This window comes from Bubalus kerabau, chromosome 4, assembly GCF_029407905.1.
Source record: "Bubalus kerabau isolate K-KA32 ecotype Philippines breed swamp buffalo chromosome 4, PCC_UOA_SB_1v2, whole genome shotgun sequence".
In the NCBI taxonomy this organism is placed as follows: domain Eukaryota; kingdom Metazoa; phylum Chordata; class Mammalia; order Artiodactyla; family Bovidae; genus Bubalus; species Bubalus kerabau.
This window is the reverse complement of record NC_073627.1, coordinates 49,370,358-49,395,117: the sequence shown is the minus strand read 5'-3', so window position 1 is coordinate 49,395,117 and position 24,760 is coordinate 49,370,358. Positions and strand designations below refer to the sequence as shown.

The 24,760-nt window shown below is 51.5% G+C and overlaps 1 protein-coding gene across 6 annotated transcripts in view; it reads left to right on the top strand.

Annotated features, from left to right (window-relative positions):
* Positions 1-22,523, top strand: part of RFFL (ring finger and FYVE like domain containing E3 ubiquitin protein ligase) — a 76,191-nt gene extending 53,668 nt beyond the window's left edge. For 5 of the 6 annotated variants that reach the window (XM_055577278.1, XM_055577280.1, XM_055577276.1 and 2 more), the window contains exons 3-7: positions 7,815-8,207; positions 15,053-15,136; positions 16,019-16,229; positions 17,394-17,417; positions 19,889-22,523. In XM_055577278.1, the coding sequence (XP_055433253.1) occupies positions 7,815-8,207; positions 15,053-15,136; positions 16,019-16,229; positions 17,394-17,417; positions 19,889-20,070 (894 nt within the window). In that variant the 3' untranslated portion in view covers positions 20,071-22,523. The remainder of the gene's footprint in view (positions 1-7,814; positions 8,208-15,052; positions 15,137-16,018; positions 16,230-17,393; positions 17,418-19,888) is intronic. The other variant, XM_055577277.1, reaches the window with a different exon arrangement.
* Positions 22,524-24,760: the final 2,237 nt, after the last annotated feature.

Here is a 24,760-nt window from a genome sequence, read left to right as displayed (position 1 = left end):
TAGTTGTATGTAAATCACATCTCACAGTGTCCTGGGAATAAGTGAGCTAAGCTGTTCAGGGGGCCCGGCGTGATGCTTGGGGTGCAGCAGGCACTTGCTGTTTCCTTCATTAGCTGCCGTCGTAAAAAGCCTGACTCTAGATGAACTTGTTCTTTTAATTGAGGGCAGTGTCAGGGACATCTCAGGTACATCAGGACCCTGACAAGGTGAAGACTGGAGCTTATTTATTTACTGTAGCCATATTATTTAAAATGCATGATAGCGGTTTCCAGAGTAGTGGGCAGGAAGTGAAGTTGCTGGCTGGGCCGATGGTGTGCATGGGTGTGGGCTTCCCCTCTGTCTGGGCAAGCACCCCGGGGGGCTGACGGTGAGCCCTGACCTGGGAAAAAACTCTACAGAATGAGAACTGTGCAGCCCAGGAGGTGATGTTCCAGTGATGATAATGGGAAATTTGAGAGGAAAAAATACTTTCTAAACCATCTGCTGTATGCCAGGGACTATTTTAAGTGATTTGTAGAGTTTTGGTTTCATTTAATCCTCGCAATACCTCTATGATGTAGATTTTTTGTTTTGGGTTTTGTTTTGCTCTGCCACATGGCATTTGGGATCTTAATTCCCCGCCTGAGGATTGAATCTGCACTCGCTGCATTGGAAGCGCAGAGTCTTAACCATTGGACCCCCAGGGACATTCTTTGATGTAGGTTTCAGGGGCCCTGACCTCCCACTTTACATATGAGAAACTAAGGCTTAAAGTTTAACAGTAAAAGGAAACTGTATCTGTCAAGTTCCTGACAAATAGCTTCCTAGACATGAAGATACTCATTCTTTCCCCTCCGCGTAGGTAGTGCCCCACAGCTGCATGGTTATTAAAAAGCAGAGCCAGGATTCAAACATACATCTGACTCTCAAGTCCTCCCCGCAAAGACAGCGTGTCAGACTTTCCGCAGCTCGCAGCGTTGACCAGCCACCCCTCTGAGCCTGTGAGGTGCCGGAGCATGGGCAGTTTGCCTCGCAGGCTGCATTTTGCCTGCACCTCACTGCCATGTGGGGAAGGGGAGCGCACAGCCAAGCTCTGCTGTGATGTGCTCGGCCACCCCAGTCACTTAGAACTCAGCGGGAGAGGCTGCCAAAGCCAGGCGACTGTGGCTCCGTGGGCAGGGGCGCCCCTCTTACACGTGGACTGAGGGGTTCAGTCCGAAAATGGAGACTGAGGTGGAGAGCAGGAGGAACTCGGGGCCATGCGGTCTCAGTGCTGCTGAGGGTGGAGACAGTGGGTGGACTAAGCATCGGAGGTGATGGAAGGAGGGCTGTGGGGTCCTGTTCACGTGCCTGGCACCAAGCTAGGCATTTCAGATGCGTGGTGTCCCTGCATCCTTACACCACCCTGTAACGTACATGCTACTGTTATGTCTTCCTGTTTAACAGATGAAGAAATTGTCCTCCTTATCTAAATCAGTCATTTCAAGGACTCCATAAGCACATCAGGAGTCTGTTGGATGGTCAGAGCACGTGCTGTTTTCATCTGTACATTGTGAGCAATGCTAGGAACAACCAGTAGAAGTGGCAAAGTAACTGGCAAGAAAGGAATAGGGAAAACCCTTGTCTGAATGAAGCAGCATGGGAAATTCCCTGGTGGTGCAGTGGTTAGGACTCTGCACTTTCCCATTCACTCCCTGATTGGGGAACTAAGATCTTGCAAGCCATGCAGCACAGACACACACACACACAAAAAGCAGCAGCATGAATCTGCAGTAGGTTTGACACCCCCCCTTTCTTTTTTTTAAAGTCAGTTATACTCTGGAGTGGAAATGGAGAGAAAGCAAAGATAAGTGGTGGTAACTTGGGAGCTTATCTGAGAGAATAACATTGAAACATACATTACCATATGTAAAACAGGTCAGCATTGGGAGTTTGACACATGACTCAGGGCTGCCAAAGCTGGTGCTCTGTGACAACCTGGAGGGTTGGGGTGTAGAAGGGCGGGGGTACAGGATGGAGAGACAAATGTATGCCTATGGCCGATTCATACTGAGGTACGGTAAAAAGTCACAGTGTTGTGAAGTAATTATCCTCCAATTTAAAAACAAACAAACAAACTTGGGAGAATCAGGAGATCTAGCACATTTTTGACATTGGTCAGCCAGAAGAGAGAAAGTGGATGGATGGGGGAACCGGCCCCAGAAGAAAGAGGGATGGTTGGGTGGGGATGGGAAGGTGCTTTATTTTCTTCATAGTGGTTTTCACCACCCAACATACATGTGTTTGTGGACTGCCTGTCTTCTCAGATGGTACAGAGTAAGGGATTCTGTCGGTTTTGCCCACAAGTTTTTCCCAGTGTCTCTCTAGACTGATATGGGAGGTGGGCAATACAGTTTTTCAAATGAATGAATGAATGAGTGGACTGTTGAGAAGAATTTGCAAAAGAGGAAATAGATCAGAGAGTTTATACTTTCATCACTCTACGGCTGGCATTTCCAACGCTGAAGAGTTTCACTGAGGGCCCGGTTCTGTCTCAGCAGCGTGCTAGCAGCTAGAGGTCATGCTTTGTGGAGAGAGGGCCAAGACGTAGGGCGTTCCCCTGGGGAGCTTACCGTCTGGTTAAGGAGGCCCTCATTTACAAAGAATGAGCGAGAGTCAGTTGCATAAGTTAAGTATTATGCACCCGGCACTGTTGGTAAATGGATCATTCTAGCCACGAGGGAGGCTTGTTGATTGGCACGGCAGTGGCCGAGGTAGAAGCACCAGAGGTGGAGCAGATGCAGGCTGGACCTGGGAAGAGTGCACGGCCTGTTCCAGGGTGCAGGGGACTGGGGAGTGAGGGCAGCAGCGCTGGGCTTCCACAGTAAGGAGCCTGTAGCCACCAGGCCACAAGGAGGCACTGAAGGGTTCTGAGCAAAGCAGCAACCTGGCTGACCCTGTCTCAGGGACCGGACATGGCTTCACGAGGAGGGTGGTTGGCTGGAGCCGTAGGAGAGGCGCTGAGGCAGCTCTTGCACACCAGCGGGAAGTGCCCAGAGCCTGGTCTGGGGGAGGCCGAGACCGGTCCAGGCAGCTTCGATCTGGTGACCAGCTCTTTGAGCCAGAACCCTATGAAGGAATGGCTGTCAACCCATTTTACAGATGAGAAAGAAGAGACTCGGACACAAAAGGCACTTTAGCTACTAAGATACAAGGGCACGCGACTGACAAAGACGGATGAAATGGAGGAGGAGAAGGTCAAACTGAAGAAGGCAGGGTATCAGTCTGACTAAAATAAGGCGTGGCACTGAGTAAAATAAGGAACTCCAGGGACTTCTCTGGTGGCTCAGCAGTTAAGACTTTGCGCTTCCACTGCAGGGGGTGTGGGTTCGAGCCCAAGTCGGTGAACTAAGATCCTGCAGGCTGCCTGGCGTGGCCAAAATTAAAAAATAAAGTAATTTTTCTCTTATTTAGTGAAAAATAGATTATTCAGTGTGTGTTAGGCGTTGCCTGGGCTGGAAAGGTAAAGATGAAGAGAGTCATCCCTCCACAGTAGGGAGCTCGAAGGCTGACACGGAGATGAGGGCAAAGGCGCAGCTGTGTGAGGAGGTGGGAAGAAAGCTTCTGTACCAAGAAGAAGAACTTTAAAAAAAAATTAATTGTTTATTTTTAGTTGTACTGGTTCTTTGTTGCTGCGATGGGGCTTTCTTTAGTTGCGGTGAGTGGGGGCTACCTACTCCAGTTGCGTTGCTTGGGCTCCTCTTGTTGCGGAGCACAGACTCTAGAGTGCAGGCTCAGTAGTTGGCAGCACATGGGCTCAGTAGATGCTTCGCTGCATGTGGAATCTTCCTGGAGCAGGGATCGAACCTGTGTCTCCTGCATTGGCAGGCAGATTCTCAACCTCTGGACCAACAGGCAAGTCCCAAGAAGAGCTTCTGTAGGGGGAAACAAAGTTCCATTTGGAAGGTAAAAGATGGTTATTGGTACAATATTTGCTTGCTACAAGGGGACAAATTAATTTTGTGTAATTCACAGTGAATTCTGTGAATGTTAAGGATGTTTTCTCCTACGAGAGTTTTGCACTTGTAATTTCATGCTTAAGTGGATTGGCATCTTATCTCAAGGGTTTGGCATTTAACAGCTGCAAGCTTTCAAAATGTCTTTTCTTGAAGTGGTTGAATTGACATGATGACATAGATCCTCCTGTCTCTTTTTCCTTTCTTCGTTGTGGTCAGTATTTGCTGAATGCTCACTGGTACAAAGCCCAGTGAGCTCTAAGGACTTTATAAGAGAGGATGTGAAAAATATGGAGCCCTGGCTTCCTGGAGCTTCCAGTTTCGGAAATTGCAGGACAGGACTGGCTGGAAGCGATATATCCTGTCTGTGCTGGTGATACCTGTATGCAGCCCTGACGGTTTTGGAGGGGGTTTGGTGCCCAGCCTCTTTAGTTGACCAACTGGAGAAAGGGGAGGATAGGGTGGCCTGGCGGGGGGTTGTGTTTTTAGACATGGAAGAGATAATCAAGTCTCAGAGTAGAAAGAGGGGTGGCTCCTCGGTCTTGGCCCAAGGGGAAGGGAACTAGAGGTGACTGTTAATGTGTGGGGTGCCTACCTCATGCTAAGGTTCGCCGTGCATTAGCTCATGTAGTACCTGAGTAGCCCTTTGAGGTAGGCTGAGCATCCGACTTTTAGTTTACTTGTTTATTTATTATTTGGGGCTGTGCTGGGTCTTCGCTGCTGTGAGGGCTTTTCCCTAGTTGCGGTGCATGGCTTCTCATGGCAGTGGCTCCTCTTGTGGACCACGGGCTCTAGGGCCTGAGGGTTGGTTGCGGTTCCCTGGCTCTAGAGCGCAGGCTCAGTACGTGTAGGCACAGGCTTAGTGGTTCCGCGGCATGTGGGATCTCCCTGGACCAGGGATCGAACCCGTGTCTCCGGCATTGGCAGGCAAATTCTTGGCCACTGAGCAGTCCTGAGCACCCGACTTTGCAGGTGAGCATCTGATGCTCTGGGAAGCTGTCTGTTTTGCACAAATTCCCCCAGCGGGGATGCAGCCAGCCAGAACTTAATCCTAGCATGTCCCTGCTGCCCTTTCCCTCCCAGGAGGGGCTGCCTCTGGGCAAGACGGCAGGAGGAGGGCTGAGAACGTCGGCCTGGCCTGTGCCAGGGAACGGGGCTGGGGTGGGGGGTAGCAGAGGAAGGGTGGGTTGGCAGGGGGAGCCACACGCCGGCACCTGTGCTGGCCCCCCGTGCTCCGGGTGTCTCTGCGGGCACCCGGGCTCCCCTAGGTCGTCTTTCTTGCCACCTCGCTACTCAGTGTGTGCCATTTGCTGGAATTTATACTTAGGTGTTTCCTTTACTTGTTCTGCCAGCGTTTGTTGACAGCTGCCTTTTCCTTCTCCTTTGTTCTCTCCTGACTCTTCAAATTGGGGTTTTAGCCTCAAGCGAGCACTGGCTTACTGCTTCCTGTTGGGTGTGTTTCAGATGCCGGGACTTCAGAGCCCCTGGGGGGTGCAGAGGAGCTGGGTGGGTTGCTGTCTTTGCTTTCTGACCTGGTATCCAGTACGCTGCACACCGTAGAAGACTGTTGTTTAGATCTGGCTGATGGAGCAACTTGGGGCTGTTCAGTTGTGTCAAGCTAGGTCTTGTCAAAACTGGACCGATGTAAGCAATGTTCCATGTCAGGACCTACAGCTTTATGACATGGAAGCCTTGTAATTTCACTGTATCATCCTAAACACATCTCATCACCCACTAGAAAAGCTTTAGATGTGACCAAACCCCCCAAATACCCCCAAAACATCTCCTTTCCATCTGAGTGGCGACTGGTCCCAGAACTGTTCTAAAGCGTGTGCAGCTGTGTGACCATTGTATTGTGTGGTTATCACTGTGTGGAAAGTGAGGGAGCTTGACGTGTCCTTCCAAGTGTCAGCAGTCACAGCCTTATGTTCGCTTCCCTTTACTGCTCGAATGACACTTGCTGCTAAGTCGCCTCAGTCGTGTCCGACTCTGTGCGACCCCACAGACGGCAGCCCATCAGGCTCCACTGTCCCTGGGACTCTCCAGGCAAGAACACTGGAGCGGGTTGCCATTTCCTTCTCCAATGCATGAAAGTGAAAAGGGAAAGTGAAGTCGCTCAGTCATGTCTGACTCTTAGCGACACCATGGACTGCAGCCTACCAGGCTCCTCCGTCCATGGGATTCTCCAAGAGTACTGGAGTGGGGTGCCATTGCCTTCTCCGAATGACACTTAGAAAAGACTAAATATAACCCCCTCCGCTCTGCAGACTTCTCCTTCAGCACCACACCAGAGGGGCTGTGATTTCGACTCTGGGAATCTGAGTCTCCTGGGCATTCTTGTTTGCTTGAACAGCTTTCTGTACTTAGAAAAGAAGGGGCAGAAAGATTTAGGTTAATGCTGAAGTCACCCCAGGATGAAAAGTTGTTAATTTCTCTACAGGGTTAGTGAGCACCCCTCCAGGACCAGCGCTGGGGGCCCAGGGCTCACCCCTGTGGTGGTGTGTGGCCCGCTTGTGGTCAGAATAGGGCTCATCGGATGTCCCTGCGCTCACTCAGCCTCCGGGTTGAGGGGCCAGGAGCTGCCTCCTGGGGGCTGAGCATGCCCTTGTGCCCTGTGTTGTTCGCGATCCCGGGAGTAGCTGCTGCCAGGCGGTGCCAGCTCGCCTGCCCGGCCCTCTCGTCAGCCGCCCGAGACACCCTGTACTTCCACAGACGAGAGCTCCCCCCTCGTGTCCGGAGGGCCTCCTGTCGCTGACTAAGTATTTGTCTTGGGTTTGCTGTCAGGCAGCCCCGCGCTCCCAGCACTTGGAGTGGGCCTTCCCGGGGCAGGGTGGGGGCCTGGGCCCCAGCGTCTGCAGACGGGGCCCTGGGCCGGGAGCTCCGAGAGGGAGAGCCAGGCCCTTGACTCAGCACGGCTGGGGGCTGGCGTGGGGCTGAGTCAGTCCCCGTGGCCTGGTGGAAAGAGCATGAGCGTGAGCAGCAAACCCAGACCGCCTCAGGTATGGACCCCAGACCCACTGCTCCCTGCCTGCCCTTCAGGATCTGCCTTCCTCTCTCCAGGCCGCGGATGCTCTGTCCTGGAAGCAGGGAGGCAGGAAAATACCTGCTTTCAGGGTCACTTTGAGAACTGAATGATAAACTAAGTCCAGCTCTGGCACATAGTAGCCCCTCAGTCATTTAATAATATATATTTTTTTGGAGTAGTAATTATCAAAGATTATAATTGTACAGTATTGAGAAGTATAGAACAAAACACAATTTTTGAAGGGGAGTTGCTCCACGATACTGATTTGAATCTTGACTCTCTCACTGGCTTGTATTTCCTAGAAATAATAATTAAAACACTAAACACTTATGGAAGACTCACGTGTGGGATATGCCAAGTGCATTATCTCTTAACTTGACAACAGTCCTATGAAGTAGTTGCTTTCATCACCCCCTACATTACAGATGAGGAAACTGAGGGCCAGAGAGGCCAAGTTACAGCCCCAAGGTAACACCACAAAAAACGGCGGGGAGGGGGGGGACTTCGTAAAGGCGGGGTTTTTCTTATCCTAAAGCTGTTCCTCTCAGTTAACAGCCTCTGTTTCTCTACCGGTGAGTGGCGTGAGCCGCCAGTGGAGTCCTGCCCACGGCGCCCTGCCTCTGCCTGCCGGAGACCCGCGGGGGCCCTGCTGCCTCCGCGGGGTTCTGACCCTAAACTCTGCCCGGTGGCCGACCCCTGGGTAGGGCAGGAGCTCGGTGAAAGGCCGAGTCACAGGGGCGGTCGTGTCCAGCCCTTGTCACGCTCTGTCTTGTCCTCGCGGTCTGACCTGGATTCCTCTGCCTCTCGCTCTTAAGCAGCAGACCTGCTTGGACTGTAAGAAGAACTTCTGCACCAGCTGTTCGAGCCAAGTGGGGGCCGGGCCCCGCCTCTGCCTTCTCTGCCAGCGCTTCCGCGCCACGGACTTCCGGCGGGAGGAGCTCATGAAGATGAAGGTGAAGGATCTGAGGGACTATCTCAGCCTCCACGACATCTCTACCGACATGTGCCGGGAGAAGGAGGAGCTGGTGTTCCTGGTGCTCAGCCAGCAGCCCGTCATCTCCCAGGACGGCAGGACTCAGGCGCCCCCCTTGGGCCCCGACTTCCCCGAGCAGCAGGCCTTCCTCTCCCGGCCCCACACCAGCACCGTGCCGCCTACCTCACCCGGCCTCCAGTCTGCACCCCCCGGCCAGGCGCAGGGCCGGCAGCAGGTACGGCCAGTGCGGCCTCCCGTCTCTCCAGGGCGGGCTCCAGTTCCTCTCCCTCCAAGCCGAGGGAGAGGGGCTCAGTGCGCGGGTGACTGGATGCCTTTCTGCCTCCCACCGACGGAGGGCGTTTTCTGGACTTCCCACTCACGTTTGGGCTTTTCTTAGAGAAACGGATGCACGGTACTGGGTTTTTGTGTTTTTCTGTCTTTGAAATAGGTTCCTATCCCAGTTAGGGAGTTTTAAAAAATTGGTTGTTCTAGAAACGTTTTGAGAAAATTCACTGTTAGGTCTCCACATTTGGTTCTGATCAAATTACCCTCCCGCTTTCTCACCCCATGGTCTTCTTGGGCCAATGGGGAACTTGGTTCCTCGGTGATAGTCACAAGGCACCAGGGAGAAAAAGGACCACGTAGGACTTCCCTGGTGGTCCAGCAGTTATGAGTTCGAGCTTCCAGTGCAGGGGGCACAGGTTTGATCCCTGGTTGGGGAAATTCTGCGTGCCGCGTGGTGAGGCCAAAAAAAGAGTATGTGGAGGCGAGACAGAGGAGGAAAACACTGTGACCGAGACACGGGCACGGCAGCTCCTGCCTGCGCTGGCTGGGCTAGGGTGTGCTTGCAGGGCTATTGAACAGTAGGCAGCCTTATCAGCATCCCAGCAGGGCCTGGGGATGGAAGGCTCAGGGCAGTACATGGACTGAATTATGAACCAAGCATGGGAAACACAGAATCGAGGATTATGTTACTTCTACGCTGAGAAAGCCCCTCTGAGGGGGAAGGTAGATGTGGAAACGAGCTGTTGGATTAGAGTGATGCCAGTGGACCTCAGGCTTCCCAGGTGGCTCAGCGGTAAATAATCCACCCACCGATGCAGGAGACTTGGGTTCTGTCCCTGTGTCAGGAAGATCCCCTGGAGAAAGAAATGGCAACCCACCCCAGTATTCTTTCCTGGAGAATTCCATGGATAGAGGGGCCTGGTGGGCTACAGTCCATAGGGTTGTAAAGACACAGACACGACTTAGTGACTAAACAGCATCGTTATTATCACTGAGGAGAGGGTTGAGAGGGGTGAAAGAGGAAAGGATAGGGTGTCAGACAGCAAGACTAGTGTCAAGTTATAAGATAGGAAGCAAACACCCACACACTCGGTGGGGAGCGGGGGAGGACCCAGCACTGGCAAGGCAGGAGGCTTCAGCCAGAGGCCTGGGGTGGGGACGGGGGAAGTGGTCCCCCGCCTCCAGTGTGAGAGGCATTGGACAGAGGATGGGAAGTAGCTGGAAGCTGTGTGTGTGTAGCCCCAGGGGACCCTGTAAGGTTAGGACTGACAGGACGTGGGCAGAGGGTCAGCTCCGCAGACTAGGCGCTCATGGTGGGGAGAGGGAAGGGTTGGGGGAGGTAGCGGCAGCCTCTGGCTCCCAGGTGCTGGGTCTCTAGGAACTATTTTTCCATGCGTTTGTTTATTCAGTGAGCATGTATTAACCACCTCGGAAGTGCCAGGATCACTGTCGTCATCCTGGCGTGCTGACGTCCTGTAGCTATACTTCAGTGCCTCAGTGAGCCTTTTACTCACCTGACTTGGGGAACAGTGGGAGGATTAGGACCTAGAGAGGGCTGACAGAATGTGGTCCACTGGAGAAGGGAATGGCAAACCACTTCAGTATTCTTGCCTTGAGAACCCCATGAACAGTATGAAAAGGCAAAATGATAGGATACTGAAAGAGGAACTCCCCAGGTCAGTAGGTACCCAATATGCTTCTGGAGATCAGTGGAGAAATAACTCCAGAAAGAATGAAGGGATGGAGCCAAAGCAAAAACAATACCCAGCTGTGGATGTGACTGGTGATAGAAGCAAGGTCCAATGCTGTGAGTGTCAGGTCTATGAATCAAGGCAAATTGGAAGTGGTCAAACAGGAGATGGCAAGAGTGAACGTCGACATTGTAGGAATCAGCGAACTCAAATGGACTGGAATGGGTGAATTTAACTCAGATGACCATTATATCTACTACTGCGGGCAGGAATCCCTTAGAAGAAATGGAGTAGCCATCATGGTCAACAAGAGAGTCCGAAATGCAGTACTTGGATGCAATCTCAAAAACGACAGAATGATCTCTGTTCGTTTCCAAGGCAAACCATTCCATATCACAGTAATCCAAGTCTATGCCCCAAACAGTAATGCTGAAGAAGCTGAAGTTGAACGGTTCTATGAAGACCTACAAGACCTTTTAGAACTAACACCTAAAAAAGATGTCCTTTTCATTATAGGGGACTGGAATGCAAAAGTAGGAAGTCAAGAAACACCTGGAGTAACAGGCAAATTTGGCCTTGGAATACGGAATGAAGCAGGGCAAAGACTAATACAGTTTTGCCAAGAAAATGCACTGGTCATAGCAAACACCCTCTTCAAACAACACAAGAGAAGACTCTACACATAGACATCACCAGATGGTCAACACCGAAATCAGGTTGATTGTATTCTTTGCAGCCACAGATGGAGAAGCTCTATACAGTCAACAAAAACAAGACCAGGAGCTGACTGTGGCTCAGATCATGAATTCCTTATTGCCAAATTCAGACTTAAATTGAAGAAAGTAGGGAAAACCACTAGACCATTCAGGTATGACCTAAATCAAATCCCTTATGATTATACAGTGGAAGTGAGAAATAGATTTAAGGGCCTAGATCTGATAGATAGAGTGCCTGATGAACTATGGATGGAGGTTCGTGACATTGTACAGGAGAACAGGGATCAAGACCATCCCCATGGAAAAGAAATGCAAAAAAGCAAAATGGCTGTCTGAGGAGGCCTTACAAATAGCTGTGAAAAGAAGAGAAGCGAAAAGCAAAGGAGAAAACGAAAGATACACCCATTTGAATGCAGAGTTCCAAAGAATAGCAAGGAGAGATAAAGACTTCCTCAGCGATCAATGCAAAGAAATAGAGGAAAACAATAGAATGGGAAAGCCTAGAGATCTCGTCAAGAAAATTAGAGATACCAAGGGAACATTTCATGCAAAGATGGGCTCAATAAAGGACAGAAATGGTATGGACCTAACAGAAGCAGAAGATATTAAGAAGAGGTGGCAGGAATACACAGAAGAACTGTACAAAAAAGATCTTCACAACCAAGATAATCATGATGGTGTGATCACTGACCTAGAGCCAGACATCCTGGGATGCGAAGTCAAGTGGGCCTTAGAAAGCATCACTACGAACAAAGCTAGTGGAGGGGATGGAATTCCAGTTGAGCTATTTCAAATCCTGGAAGATGATGCTGTGAAAGTTCTGCACTCAATATGCCAGCAAATCTGGAAAACTCAGCAGTGGCCACAGGACTGGAAAAGGTCAGTTTTCATTCCAATCCCAAAGAAAGGCAATGCCTTTCAGAGAATGTTCAAACTACTGCACAATTGTACTCATCTCACACGCTAGTAAAGTAATGCTCAAAATTCACCAAGCCAGGCTTCAGCAGTACGTGAACCGTGAATTTCCAGATGTTCAAGCTGGTTTTAGAAAAGGCAGAGGAACCAGAGATCAAATTGCCAACATCTGCTGGATCATGGAAAAAGCAAGAGAGTTCCAGAAAAACATCTATTTCTGCTTTATTGACTATGCCAAAGCCTTTGACTGTGTGGATCACAATAAACTGTGGAAAATTCTGAAAGAGATGGGAATACCAGACCACCTGACCTGCCTCTTGAGAAACCTATATACAGGTCAGGAAGCAGCAGTTAGAACTGGACATGGAACAACAGACTAGTTCCAAATAGGAAAAGGAGTACATCAAGGCGGTATATTGTCACCCTGCTTATTTAACTGATATGCAGAGTACATCATGAGAAACGCTGGGCTGGAAGAAGCACAAGCTGAAATCAAGATTGCTGGGAGAAATATCAATAACCTCAGATATGCAGATAACACTACCCTAGTGGCAGAAAGTGAAGAGGAACTAAAAACCCTCTTGATGAAAGTCAAAGTGGAGAGTGAAAAAGTTGGCTTAAAGCTCAACGTTCAGAAAACGAAGATCATGGCATCCGGTCCCATCACTTCTTGGGAAATGGATGGGGAAACAGTGGAAACAGTGTCAGACTTTTATCTTTTTGGGCTCCAAAAATCAGTGCAGATGGTGACTGCAGCCATGAAATTAAAAGATGCTTACTCCTTGGAAGGAAAGTTATGACCAACCTACATAGCATATTCAAAAGCAGAGACATTACTTTGCCAACAAAGTTCCGTCTAGTCAAGGCTATGGTTTTCCCAGTGGTCATGTATGGATATGAGAGTTGGACTGTGAAGAAAGCTGAGCGCTGAAGAATTAATGCTTTTGAACTGTGGTGTTGGAGAAGACTCTTGAGAGTCCTTTGGACTGCAAGGAGATCCAACCAGTCCATTCTGAAAGAGATCAGCCCTGGGATTTCTTTGGAAGGAATGATGCTAAAGCTGAAACTCCAGTACTTTGGCCACCTCATGCGAAGAGTTGACTCATTGGAAAAGACTCTGATGCTGGGAGGGATTGGGGGCAGGAGGAGAAGGGGCCGACAGAGGATGAGATGGCTGGATGGCATCACCGACTCGATGGACGTGAGTCTGAGTGAACTCTGGGAGTTGGTGATGGACAGGGAGGCCGGGCGTGCTGAGATTCATGGGGTCGCAGAGAGTTGGACACGACTGAGCGACTGAACTGAACTGATCCAGTTTCCACATCCAGTTGGGCACTGACTCTCGGGTCACTTGCGGGAGGTTTGAGCCTTTAACAAGGCGATGAGGTTAGTAATCCAGACCACTTTGGCTCCTGCCGGGATGTGAGGAGGACCGACTGGCGGCATGACCCCACGCCTGAAGGGCTGAGCTGCGCACAGCCGGCGTGCGCCAGTGTAGTTGTCTCCCGCACAGGACGTGGGGCTGCTGTCTCCTCTTCTGGTCCCCGCCTCTGCCGGTCAGGGCCCCTGATTCAGCTCTGACGAGCACTGAGCCATAAAGGCCGCTGTGATCGCAAGCTTCACCTGCAGGACACGCATGCAGCTCCCTCGTCGGCCTGAGCTGGCCTTTTCCCCAGCGTGCTCTGGGGCTTCACTCTCCCTCGGCTCTGCTCTGTCTGCTGGACAGGTTGGGCCGCCTGCCATGACTTCCTCCCTTTGCTTGGTCCAGGGTTTTCTCTCTGTTTATGGGGAGCCAGGAGAGTGCCTCGAGGGAAATTTTTTTTTTCCCCTGAAAGAACCTTCAGGTGGATTCCTTTCATTAATCAGAAGTTTGCAGATTGCACGCATAGGTCACACCGTGTACCAGGGCTCATTGGATACTTCTCCGCTGATGTTTCAAGAAGGCCTTCAGGTCAGCTCTCGTCCCCTCTTCTGGTGAGGCCCACATTTTGCCAGCCAGAAAAACAGGGCAAGCGCAGTAGCTCGTGCAGGGCTGCCTGACGATTCTGCAGCTAGCGGCACGCAGGCTGTGTGTCTGCTGGTAGCGCTCGCCTCACCAGGGCCCTTTCCTGTGCCTGTGGCGCCCTGGCGGTAGTTGCTAGTGAAGGAAGCGCATGGAATAAAGCTAACTGTGGACAGACACTCACTGTAGATTTGGGTTCAGCCAGTGGACACGCTGAAAAGACAGGAGCATACTTTGCAGCACGAGATTGAGTTTCTCTTTTGTGGAAAAGAGAAGACATATAGAAACTGTCTACTTAGGAAAAGGTTAGGCTCCGAATGGCTTCTTGTAACTCCAAGGTGATACCAGGAGGTCAGTGGGTACCACACTGACGTAAAGCTAAGAGAAAACTGGACGTTGTCTGGGAAGCATCTCTGCCCGCGTGTGCTGTGTACAGGAGCTTATCGTCACTTGGCATTTTTGGTGACGGTTGTTATTTCTACTCTTCATTTCCGTGTGGTTGCGTGCCCTTTGTTAATTAGCTCCATATTATGCATTCTAACCTGAGGTGAGCAGCGGGGGGCAGTGAGTGACTGGTTTCCCAGGCTGTCCCTTTGCTGGTTCTCTGAAGAGTCCAGTGGAAAAGGCCTGTGAGCTCGGGCACCTCTTTGCTCTGGGCTCACACCAGACCCTTCGCCTGTTTGGGAGCAGTGGGTGGAGAGGATCTAGGAAGGGATTTGTGGCTTCAATGGTGATGGGATTAGGTGGCTCCCAGTTGTGAGTACTCTGGCAAAACCTGAAGGAATACCCAGAGGAGACCTTCTGAGAGGTTAGAATTCTAAGCTGAATGAAACTTCTTAAGCATAGGCATTAGTCTTATATAGTCTCAGGCTAATAGACTATTTGATTCCTTAAAATAATTTTTGACTGGGTTTCAAGACAGCTCTTAGTAATAGTCTGCCCTACTGGTTGGAGCATATTTCTAGAATTTCTAATGAGAGGAGTGACTAGCCAGAAGAGAGAGGGGTGGGGTGGTGAGGGTCTGGGCCTGATTAGGAAGCCGGGGAGATTTCATGTGGCAGAAGCGAAGACATAGTTTGAACAGTTGGGGAGAAAAGAGTTGACACGGGTCTGGGTGCAAAACCAGGGATGGTGGGCGGAAGTTGTAGGGTTGGCATTGTGGCGTCAGTGTCGGGAACAGACTTGACAGCGGTCCGGCAGAGGAGCGGCCGTGGGATCTTCCTTCCACTTGGAGTGTGCAAGCTGAGCCCACACTGACGGTGAGTGGTAGTTAATGCCATCCTGGCTAGAGCTGAAATGTATGCCTGTCGCTTCCCTGCCTGACAGAGTCAGGCTTCTGTAATGCTGTTACGCGAGACTCCAGGTGTCCTGGGAGACGGGAATGCATTTGGATATGGCGTGAGCTGGCAAGAGCCCCATGCCGTCCCTGGGACAGCTCTGCGGATGTGATGGCATCTTTCTCTCCCCACAGGCCAATGGCCATGTGTCTCAGGACCAAGAGGAGCCCGTCTACCTGGAGCGCACGGCCAGAGCCCCTGCTGAGGACGAGACCCAGGTGGGCCCTGTGGGGTCTGTGCCTCTGCCTTTGCTCTCACTGCGGTTCTCGTCAGGACCCTCTGGGCGGCCTCATGGGGGAGAGGGGAGGAGCAGGCGGTGATGACAGTCCCGAAATCCCGTGTGCGGGGCGGCGTTCAGCGTGAGCCTTCCCGCGAACCTCGGAGCTGTCAGTGTCCCACTGGAGGCTGCGGAGCGGCACAGCCCGTTGGTTTCCAGTCTGCTGACTTGGAGAGCAGCCGGAGGGCAGGCTCCTGGTGCCGCTGTGCCAGTCTTGTTCTTCTCCTCTGCTTCCAGCACACAGTGGCCATTGTCAGGAGAAGGAGGTCAGATAATCAGGAGGAAAGATGAGAGGGAGTTCAGGGCACTGCCGTGGGGCCGCAGAGCTGTGGTCTCCAGTGTGCAGAGAGGATGCTTGTGCGGGAAGCGGGCTTCTTTTGTGGGAAAGCAGAACTCTCTCTGGGGGAGAAAGACCCGGACCTCGTGCGGTAGTCTCTCGTGCTGCCTCGTTTAATCTCCATGGGAAGCCTGGGGCAGATGGGCCCAGAGAGGTGAGCATTGTGCCCGGTGCTGCTCAGCATCAGTCAGCAGAGCAATCGGGATCCAAAACCCCTGCCTTAGCTGGTGCGGCTCCTCCCACCCGGCCACTGGGGGTGGGGCTGTGGCCTGCTGGGCCTGAGCACAGCCCCTGGGTCAGGAAGAGACGGAGGTCTGTCTTGCGATGCCGAGCCGGGGCCACGTAATCCTCCATGTGCCCCCATTCCCTCCCCTTTGAGGCCAGTCACCAAAAGCACAGGGTGATGAGAGCTCTGGGGTCCTGGGAGCGAGAGCCGGGGCGGGGGCAGGGGAGTGGAGCCCACCCATCCCATCTTTGCCTTCGCAGTCCGTCGACTCAGAGGACAGCTTTGTCCCAGGCCGAAGGGCCTCTCTGTCTGACCTGACCGACCTGGAGGACATCGAAGGTCTCACCGTGCGACAGCTCAAGGAGATCCTGGCTCGCAACTTCGTCAACTACAAGGGCTGCTGTGAGAAGTGGGAACTGATGGAGAGGGTGACGCGGCTGTACAAGGACCAGAAGGGCCTCCAGCACCTGGGTGAGGGGCCATGCGGGCGGCGGCGGCACAGAGCTGCAGGGCGCTTGCTGCGCGTTAGGGGCCACAGCGGCCTGCTCCATTTCCACGCTTCAGCTGAGGAAGGGGCCACCCTGCGCATTTGCGTCCTCTAATAACAACTGTCCTTTGGAGCTGAGGGCCCGGGTGGGGGTCAGGCATCGTGTATGTGTATTTACTCCGCAGGGCAGCCTGTGAAATAGGCCTTGTTATCGTCTTCCCTTCACTGGAGAGCCGAGGTTGGCCCTGAGGATTTCGGGGTCTAAGTCCACGGCCTTTCCCGCCATATGACGCCCCGTCAGACTCACCACTACCTCTGGCCATGCTCAAACTCTGTACCCAAGGTGCCGGCACCCTGTGTGTCCTGCCTGCCCCGGGGCCGTTCATTTTCCAAAGCATTTGCCATGGTATCATTTTCAGTGATGCAGAGTAAAACAAGGTCTGTGGTCAAATGAGTTTGGGGAAGAAAAAAACTTGCTATTATGACCGTGCTGCCGATTTATGGTAAGATGAAGACTGTACCAATCAAGGCAGAGAAGCCCTGCAGGAGAGAGACGAGTGTAGCTGTCTGGAACTCCGCATTTCCTGAAATGACTTCACCCAGTCGCTCCCTAGCTGATTGGGCTCCTGCAGGTCAATGCAGGCTGACTTGCCTGCTCACAGTGGTTGAAGTCAGATTCAGGTTCTCCTCTCCCAGGAGCTCAGATTCATCAGAGTTAGGGGCCATCTGCCTGGTCACCTGATCACAGGCGCTTCCCTTTTGGATGGTCCCCAGAACCTCCCCAAAGGAGGGACGAGGAGATGGCTCCTATGGGGAGTTGCACCCAGACTCCCTGGCCGACCAGGGCAGACTGTTCCTCCTTTCTTGACTTTAACGCCAGCTTCCGATGTGGTAGGAAAAAAGAACACTGAGCTTGTGTAATCTCCTTCCTGCCTGGCAGTTTTGTTCACGGCAAAGCAGTGGAAGCCCTTATTCTAAGACACCCCAGCAGGGGTGGTGGGTGAGTCTCCTGTGTGTGGAGGGTCTGAGGAGGGTGGCCTGGTTCCCAGCAGGAGAGCAGCCTGAGTTCGGAAGTGAACTCAGACAGGGTGGCTGGAGGCTTTCCTTGTCATCACATATTCAGACGCCTTCTTTCCTTCCCTTTGCAGTGTGCAGCGCTGAAGACCAAAACGGTACGTAGCTGTTCCTGTTTGGCATCAGGCTGAGGCCCTTCACTCTTCTCTCATTCCTCCCCTTCAGCCCTTACTCCTGTTAGCCATCTGAGAACTCTGAGCATATCCACATCCCAGTGGGGGAGCGGTGCTGGGGGGGATGTTCACTGGCAACCAGGGCTCCTCAGCATCTTTAGAAATTCCCATCCCCGTCCCTGCGAAGGGCGGAGTGGCAGGACACCTCGGGCAGCCTGATGTGCAGGCCTCTGGTGGTCAGAGCTCAGAAGCCAGCCTCTGTAAAATCTTCGGCAAAGCCAAGGGGTGGCACTTCTGGTGCATTGCCCATAGTCCTGGGGCTCAGGCACCATAGCTTTCACTCCCTCTTGGTCTGTGTGGGAGGGTCTCTGTGTACCTTCAGGGAAATCACTTGGGATGTTCATCAGCTTCTGGTACCAACTGAAAAGCAGGGGTGGTGAGCTGAGAGCCTTGTGTGAATAGCGTGCTTCGTGGCACTCAGCTGCCATGTACCAGGCTGTATGTTAAAGACCACCCACAGGTCTCTGGGCACCCCCAGAACGCACTGCAGGAATCTGACTGCAGAGACAATCACTCTAAAACATGCTAGGCCTTTTTGTGAAAGTCTCAAGGCTTTACAGCCACTTTACTAAGTGCCAAATTTGGAGTGTCTTCTGAAAAAGTTTTAAAGTGCTTTTCAGGCCCCTACACTACTCTGAGAACATCCTTTGTCGGGGAAGAGCTCTCACTGTATTGCTCAGAATGGGGCACGGTCTTCGGGCTGATACATTCCCGAGAGTTGAGCATTTGGAGTTCTAGACCCTCACCTGATACCAAAGTTTGGCCATCCACTTGGGGTCTTTCTGATTCCCTGGGAGAATGCTGGCAACTGAGTTAATGAATTTGTTAATCTTGACAGAAGTAATCTGTAATGAAATTCTGTAAATTACTCCAGCTCATCTATATATTTATGGTTGAGCTATTATATAGCTCATACCTATTATTTATATAGGTATTCCTATTTATATATATGGGTGTTTATATAGTTCAGTTGTTTCCAAACGTTCCCTCTTAGGGCCACCAGCTCCTCACAGGAGTAAATAGGTTTCACTGCCTCACAGCCCGCCCACCTCAAGTGTTTCTTGACTTTCTGAATAGTCCAAGGAACAGGTAAAGAAAGCGCAGAAGCAGTGGAGTATGAGAGCTGCCTGTGGGACCGTAGAGGTGGCAGTTCCCTGTTTATGGCTACCTGATTCAGGCTGCCATTTTAAACATGCTGGGAAGGCTAGGGTTTGGGCACATGGAGGTTTTCTGTTCCTGCAGCTGACCCCGGATGTGGGTCGTGCCCACTGTGTCTTCCCACTCGCACAAGCCAGTTAGCCTTGTTGAGAACTGTGCGCTGAGCAGTTAGTACCGTCTTCACAGCCCCTGCCCTCAGGCCACTTTCCTAGAAGCCAGCCTACCTGGATTTGAATCTTTGGGCAAGCTATTTAACCTTTTGGTTTCACTTGCCTCACCCATAAAATGAATAACGAGAGTACCTACTTCATAGTTTTTGTTGGGGCTTCCCGGGTGGCTCAGTAGTGAAGACTCTGCCAGTGCAGGAGATGGGGGTTCAGTCCCTGGGTCAGGAAGGTCCCCTGGAGGCGGCAGCGACAACCTGCTCCAGTATTCTTGCCTGGAGAATATACCATTGACAGAGAAACCTGTCGGGCTATAGTCCATGAGGTCACAGAGTCAGACTAACACTTTCCCTTTCACCTCAGGACTGGTTTCGGGGATTCAAGATGACTATCAGCCCTCAGAGCACACAGCAGATACTAAGTATATTATTATCTCAATAGAAATTGATTCCATTTGTTGAATTCAGGAGCCCATCTTCTAGTGGGGGAGACAAGGAGCAAACTCACAAATTCTGAAAGCACTGAGGAACAGTCACGGGGGTGTGGGTGAAGTGTGTGTGGGAAGCAGAGAAGACAGAACCATAGTCTCTGCTGGGCTCTGGCACCACGGCGTCTCCTCCAAGGAAGCCTGGGGAAGCAGGTTGGGGCCCTGCAATCCTTGGCTTTCTTTATTCAGTTGGGGGTATGTTTACAGAGGAGTCTCATGATCCTTCATGAGCCGTTCATTACAACTCTGTTGATGCCTAAACTCTTCTCAGCTAGTTTTATATCTTTTCAGCACGTTCTGCCTCAGGGAATATCGAGTCCCTCCATGGCACTCCCTGGCCTTATTACAGCCTCAGTTGTCTGAACGTTACTTCTTTCTAAGCTTTGAGGCCTTTGCCTTATTCTCATGTTCTGGGATGTCTTTGATCTACAAGTGCTTGACTATTCAAATCTATAGCCTAGCCTATGGAGGTGCAGATTAAACAAGCAGGTGGAGTTAGTTCCTAGGGAGACGTTTCCTTCTCCCTAAGGGAAGTGTGTGGGTCTGGGGGGCTGTGCCCCTTACTCTCCTTTCTGCTCTGCATCCAGGGGGAGCAGTGCCGTCCAGCCTGGAGGAGAACCTGTGTCGGATCTGCATGGACTCGCCCATCGACTGTGTTCTGCTGGAGTGCGGCCACATGGTCACCTGTACCAAGTGCGGCAAGCGCATGAACGAGTGCCCCATCTGCCGGCAGTACGTGATCCGGGCCGTGCACGTCTTCCGATCCTGAGGGCCCGTGCCGGCTTCTGCAGTGCCTTATGGGGACAGAGCTCCAGGTGTCTGAGCACACAGTTGGCGGCTTGCAGACGGGCAAGCTAACCAGAAAATGCACAGTGTTCCCAAGACCAGGGCGAGCAAAGATGCTGTCATCTCTGGGCATGCCTGTCTTGCTTCAGAGGTACACCATGCGGCTGGCCAAGCCCCAGGCCAGTGAAAACTGGTACAGGTCGCACAGGCCAGTCCCTGTTTTGGTGATCTTGGGGTGACGATGGTAACTGATGGAGAGGACTTTCCATAATTTCGACCATATCTTCCTCCCTTCCTCTGCAAACCTAAACAGTCTCACTCTTCCTCCTGTAGCCCGCCCACCCCCCTGAGCGGTGTTCCTCAGTTTCACCCACCAGGAGTCCTGGTGGGAATGGCTGTCTTCCTCCCCAGCACACCTGGATTCATTTCTGGTCTCTGTGGCTCTCTGTGCTTTAACTGACCTTTGCTAAAGTCTCTTGATACCTTACCTAAAATTCATTTGTTTCTTTAGACCAAAAAGATGGTAGTTTACCAGACCAATAATGATCCTCCTAGGGACAGAAATTTGGACCAGTAAACTTATTTCTAGTGAGAAATGAAACGCAAATGCGATTGGAAAACCTTCAGTCATTAAGAGTTGCTTCCTTAAGCGCTGGGATGGGAAGCTATCCCTTTCCTGAACTGACCTTGGGAGTCAGCAAAGCATCTGGCTTTCAGACTGCTGGGAGATTCCAGTTTGTGTGACAGTACATGGGTCACCTCTGCTTCTCCTCCTGGGGTCTGACTTGGTGCCATCCTCAGTTGATGAGGAAAAGGGAAAGCGTTGGGTGGAAGCAGTGGCTCTCTGCTTGGCTTTGACGTCTCCAGCGGACAGCCTTAAACAATTTTCCCCTGAGCAGAGGTCCCTCTTGCCCATGGAGGTTTTAAACATGGTCTCACTTGAAGACACAGAGACTTAGGCAAAGGGCCTTATTCTACTCCAGTCAGACAAGCATGTAAGACTGAGCACTCAGAGGCATCAGCCCTCGAGCAGACAGCTGCACGTCTCTGTTCCCCAGGTTGGGAGGGACTCCTGACTCCCATTTACTTTCTCAGCCTGCTGATTTAGGGGCAGGTCAGGAAGCATTCCCTTGGCTCTTTAGGAAGGGCCGTGCAATGAGTGAGTGTTGTTCTTGAGCCCTCTCAGGGTCTCTTCACCACTGCAAGAGCTCAGGTTTGCTGGAGAAGCTTAGCCAAGCACAAACATACATTCTGTGCACTATCAGAAGAGCTGTGTGCGCCACCATTACCGTTGGATGAGCTATGCAAACCCTCAGACAGCTGAGGGCTTTGGCAGTCACCCCTACCCCCACCCCGTGCAGCCGAGATCTCTCAGACCAGAACCAATCATGACTTTGGAAAGCAGTGGGAAACCTGTAAGGGCACCTGTTGTTTGGTACAGGATATGCTTAATGGTTTCTCTCCATCAACCACTAAACCACCTACCTTGACATTATACCAAGTCCTAGTTTGATTCTGGGCTACAGCCTTTGTAGGAACTGGGGGAGGGATGGAGATTTCCCTGTAAAGACACCATCTTTCTGCTGGACAGTTAATACTATAGTTTATGGTGCCTACCAGTTTAACAAAGAATTCAGCTACTCCTTAGTTTCACTGTGAAACAGGTCTGCACACAGCAGCTCAGCCACAACCTAGCAATAACTTCAGGGCAGAAGCTGGCTGTTTCCCTGCTTAAAACTTGTTTTCTCTGCTGAGGCCTTAGACTCCCTAGCTCCCAGTTTCCCTCTTAGACATAACAATATCCTGATGGTTGGTTTGTAACCTCAGTCAGAATCAGAACTGATGTCATTTACTCTTCTAGGAGAACTTGCCTTTAAGTCTTCTAATCCCTTTTGGTGAAGGTTTCCATTTAGGAGAAAAAGGTGTTAAAACAACCTAACCCTAAGCACCTCCCCCCCTCCCTCCCCTTTGTATCTTTATTACTACACCAAATAAAGGCTGGGAATTGTTAAGATCCCATTTCAGTTACTATCTAACCTAGGTAGCAAACTTGATTTTTATCCTTGGATGCTCTCTCCTGCCCCTCATGGATCCTTGGTCTTAATTACCATGGAAACATCCAATTCTTCCATTATCCCTTGGCTTTTGCTGATTGTTCTGAGATTTCAGTTGGGACTTGTTTTAAGACAGGAGAGCTGACTGGTTCATAATACATTGGAATAGCTGGATCCAAACTAGAAAGAATAAGCTGTACAGGAATTAGTGCTCAATGTATATTGTATAAATTTGTTGAAATCTTTTGGACGTGAATGTGTTATTTCAAGTGGCTTATATTAAGATTTTCTCAGACTTACTTGGGTGTTAGACCAAACCCAATTATGTATTTTTTGTTACAGAGCTCTGCTTTATAATTTTGTAATAAAGTTTCAACATAGATGCCTGTCCGATCTGGTGTGAGGACGCCAGAGGTAAGACTGACATGAGTTCACAAGCCACAGGCTAATCCCAGGCTGTATGCACATAGCCCTGCTCTTGTGAGATTGCGTTATTTTTGGAGATGCTTGGGTCACGTGGCCTTGGACATGGAAAAGCCTAGAAGAGGATGGGAACTGGGCAGGAAAAAGGACCAAGCCCAGATAGCAGCATCAAGCGAGTTCAGACATGGACAGTGATCTGGTAGAAGCAGACCTTAAAGATGTGGGTGGGAAGGAGTCTGAGGGCAGCCGGGGTGCCCAGGTGTCTTCAGGTGACCCTGGGAGATGGCTGGAGTTGTGGGAACAGCTGTGTTGGCTGGACTGTGGCTCAGAGGTTGGCCCGGCCTCGAGCGCAGGGTGCCCTGTGTCTCCAGGCAGGTCGGTATGCCTGTCAGAGCAGGTGCACAGGTGAGGGGACTCCTGAGCACAGCCTTTGGGAGAGCCGGACTGAGTGCAGATCTGCCCTGTGACTGGAGAAGGAAGGAATCTTGCCAAAAGGGCGTAGAGGCTCAAGGTTGAGCCACAGCACTTTGTCCTCGTTGTTCTGGGAGGCTGACCCATTCAGCACCCAGGGTGACCTCTTGCCTGCTGCCAACCAGCAAGTAAACAAAGGCTCAAAGGAGGGCAAGCCTCCAGCACCCTGCTGGGGAAGTTTAAGATGATGTTGCTTATGGTCTGTGAAGTACATGGATACAAAATCATACATAATCTCAGCAGCAAAGAGAAACATGGATCAGAAAGACTGGAAGGAAACCACACCTTGAATGGTGAGCTGAAGGTAACACACCCAGTGAGGTGAGGAGGGGCCGAGCTCATGACTGAAACGACCCCCTCTGCTGCGTGGGTGCACCCCTCTGGAGACCAGCCAAGCCAAAGGCAAAATCCCGAGGGGAGAGCTCTGTCCAGCTGCTTGGCCTGAGGAGGCTGGAGAGGGGGTGAAAATTTATGTAGGTCAGTGCTCAAGAGGAGCAGCAGCTTTTGTCTCGAGAGAGGATAGAATAAAAAGTGTCTTATTCTCCACAGTGAAGCCAGACTGAATGGTGCCCATTCAGAAACCCCAAATGTCCTGGCCTAGTGTCAGGGTGGCCCCCCCTTTCCTCCTCACACACTGCAAGCAGCAGGTGGGAACCCAGGTCAGACAGGCTGAAGCAACCTTAGCTGATTACCCTGGAGGGCAGGGGATACGCAGTGGCCCCTGCTTAGCCTCTTGACTCAGGTATGCTCCAGAGCAACCTCACTTCCAGGGGTCGGACAAGCAGCCTGCCAACTTGTCGATAAGGAAAAACAGGATGGACCCTTAGAACTAGATGGAAGCCAGTTCAGAACCAGATGCTGAGGTGAGCAGCCTGCACTCAGACCGGAGTGCACACAGTAACGTGCGGGCGCAAGGCTGTGGTGGTGTGTGGCAGCCCTGCAGGCAGAGGCCAGGGCCCACCCTCCCAAGCAGGGTCAGGACCACACACCTGGGCTTCCCAATCCCAGATCACCATGTGCGCAGCTGCACCTTCAGCTCACTTACTCTCTCCAGCAACCTTATGGTTTAGGTGCACTTCTGGTCCGTGTGCCCCTAGGGTTACAGCTGTTTAGTTTCAGGGCTTGCTTCAAACCAGCTCTCTCTATACCTGCAATGTCCACAGTGAGCATCATTAGTCTCATGTGACTTGAAGCTGATGAAGATGTCAGCTCCTCGGTTGTGTTACCAGCACGTTTCACATGCTCAGCAGCTGAAGGTGGTTGATTCCCGTCAGCCAGTGGTTTCCAGGACGCTTCTTCCAGTGCCATAGAAAGTTCTACTGAACTGGACTCGTCTATGCTCAATTGTTTTCTCTTTATTCAAATAAACCCACCTCAAGTGGCACAGGAGCCATTCTCTGTAAGCAGGCTGTGGAGATCTGTCCTCAGGTGGGTTTCTGAAGAGCTTTTTGGTCTTGTTTGCAGGTGGGGTGGGGGCAGCTCCTCCTGAGCCCGTGGCCCCGGAGCCCACACCACCTCCCTGTCCTTCCTTCCTGGTCCCCTCCCTTCAAAACAGGACCCACACACTGTTTAGTAGGAGAACACGGAGAAGTGAGACATAAAAATCCATTTTGTTTTCTTTCAGATGCAATTTCATTCCTGGCAAAAATGGCCAGGCTGAATACAAGTTTTGCCCACTATAAGCATTTCTGAGGATACTCTCTTAAATACAACTTTAAAAGGAGC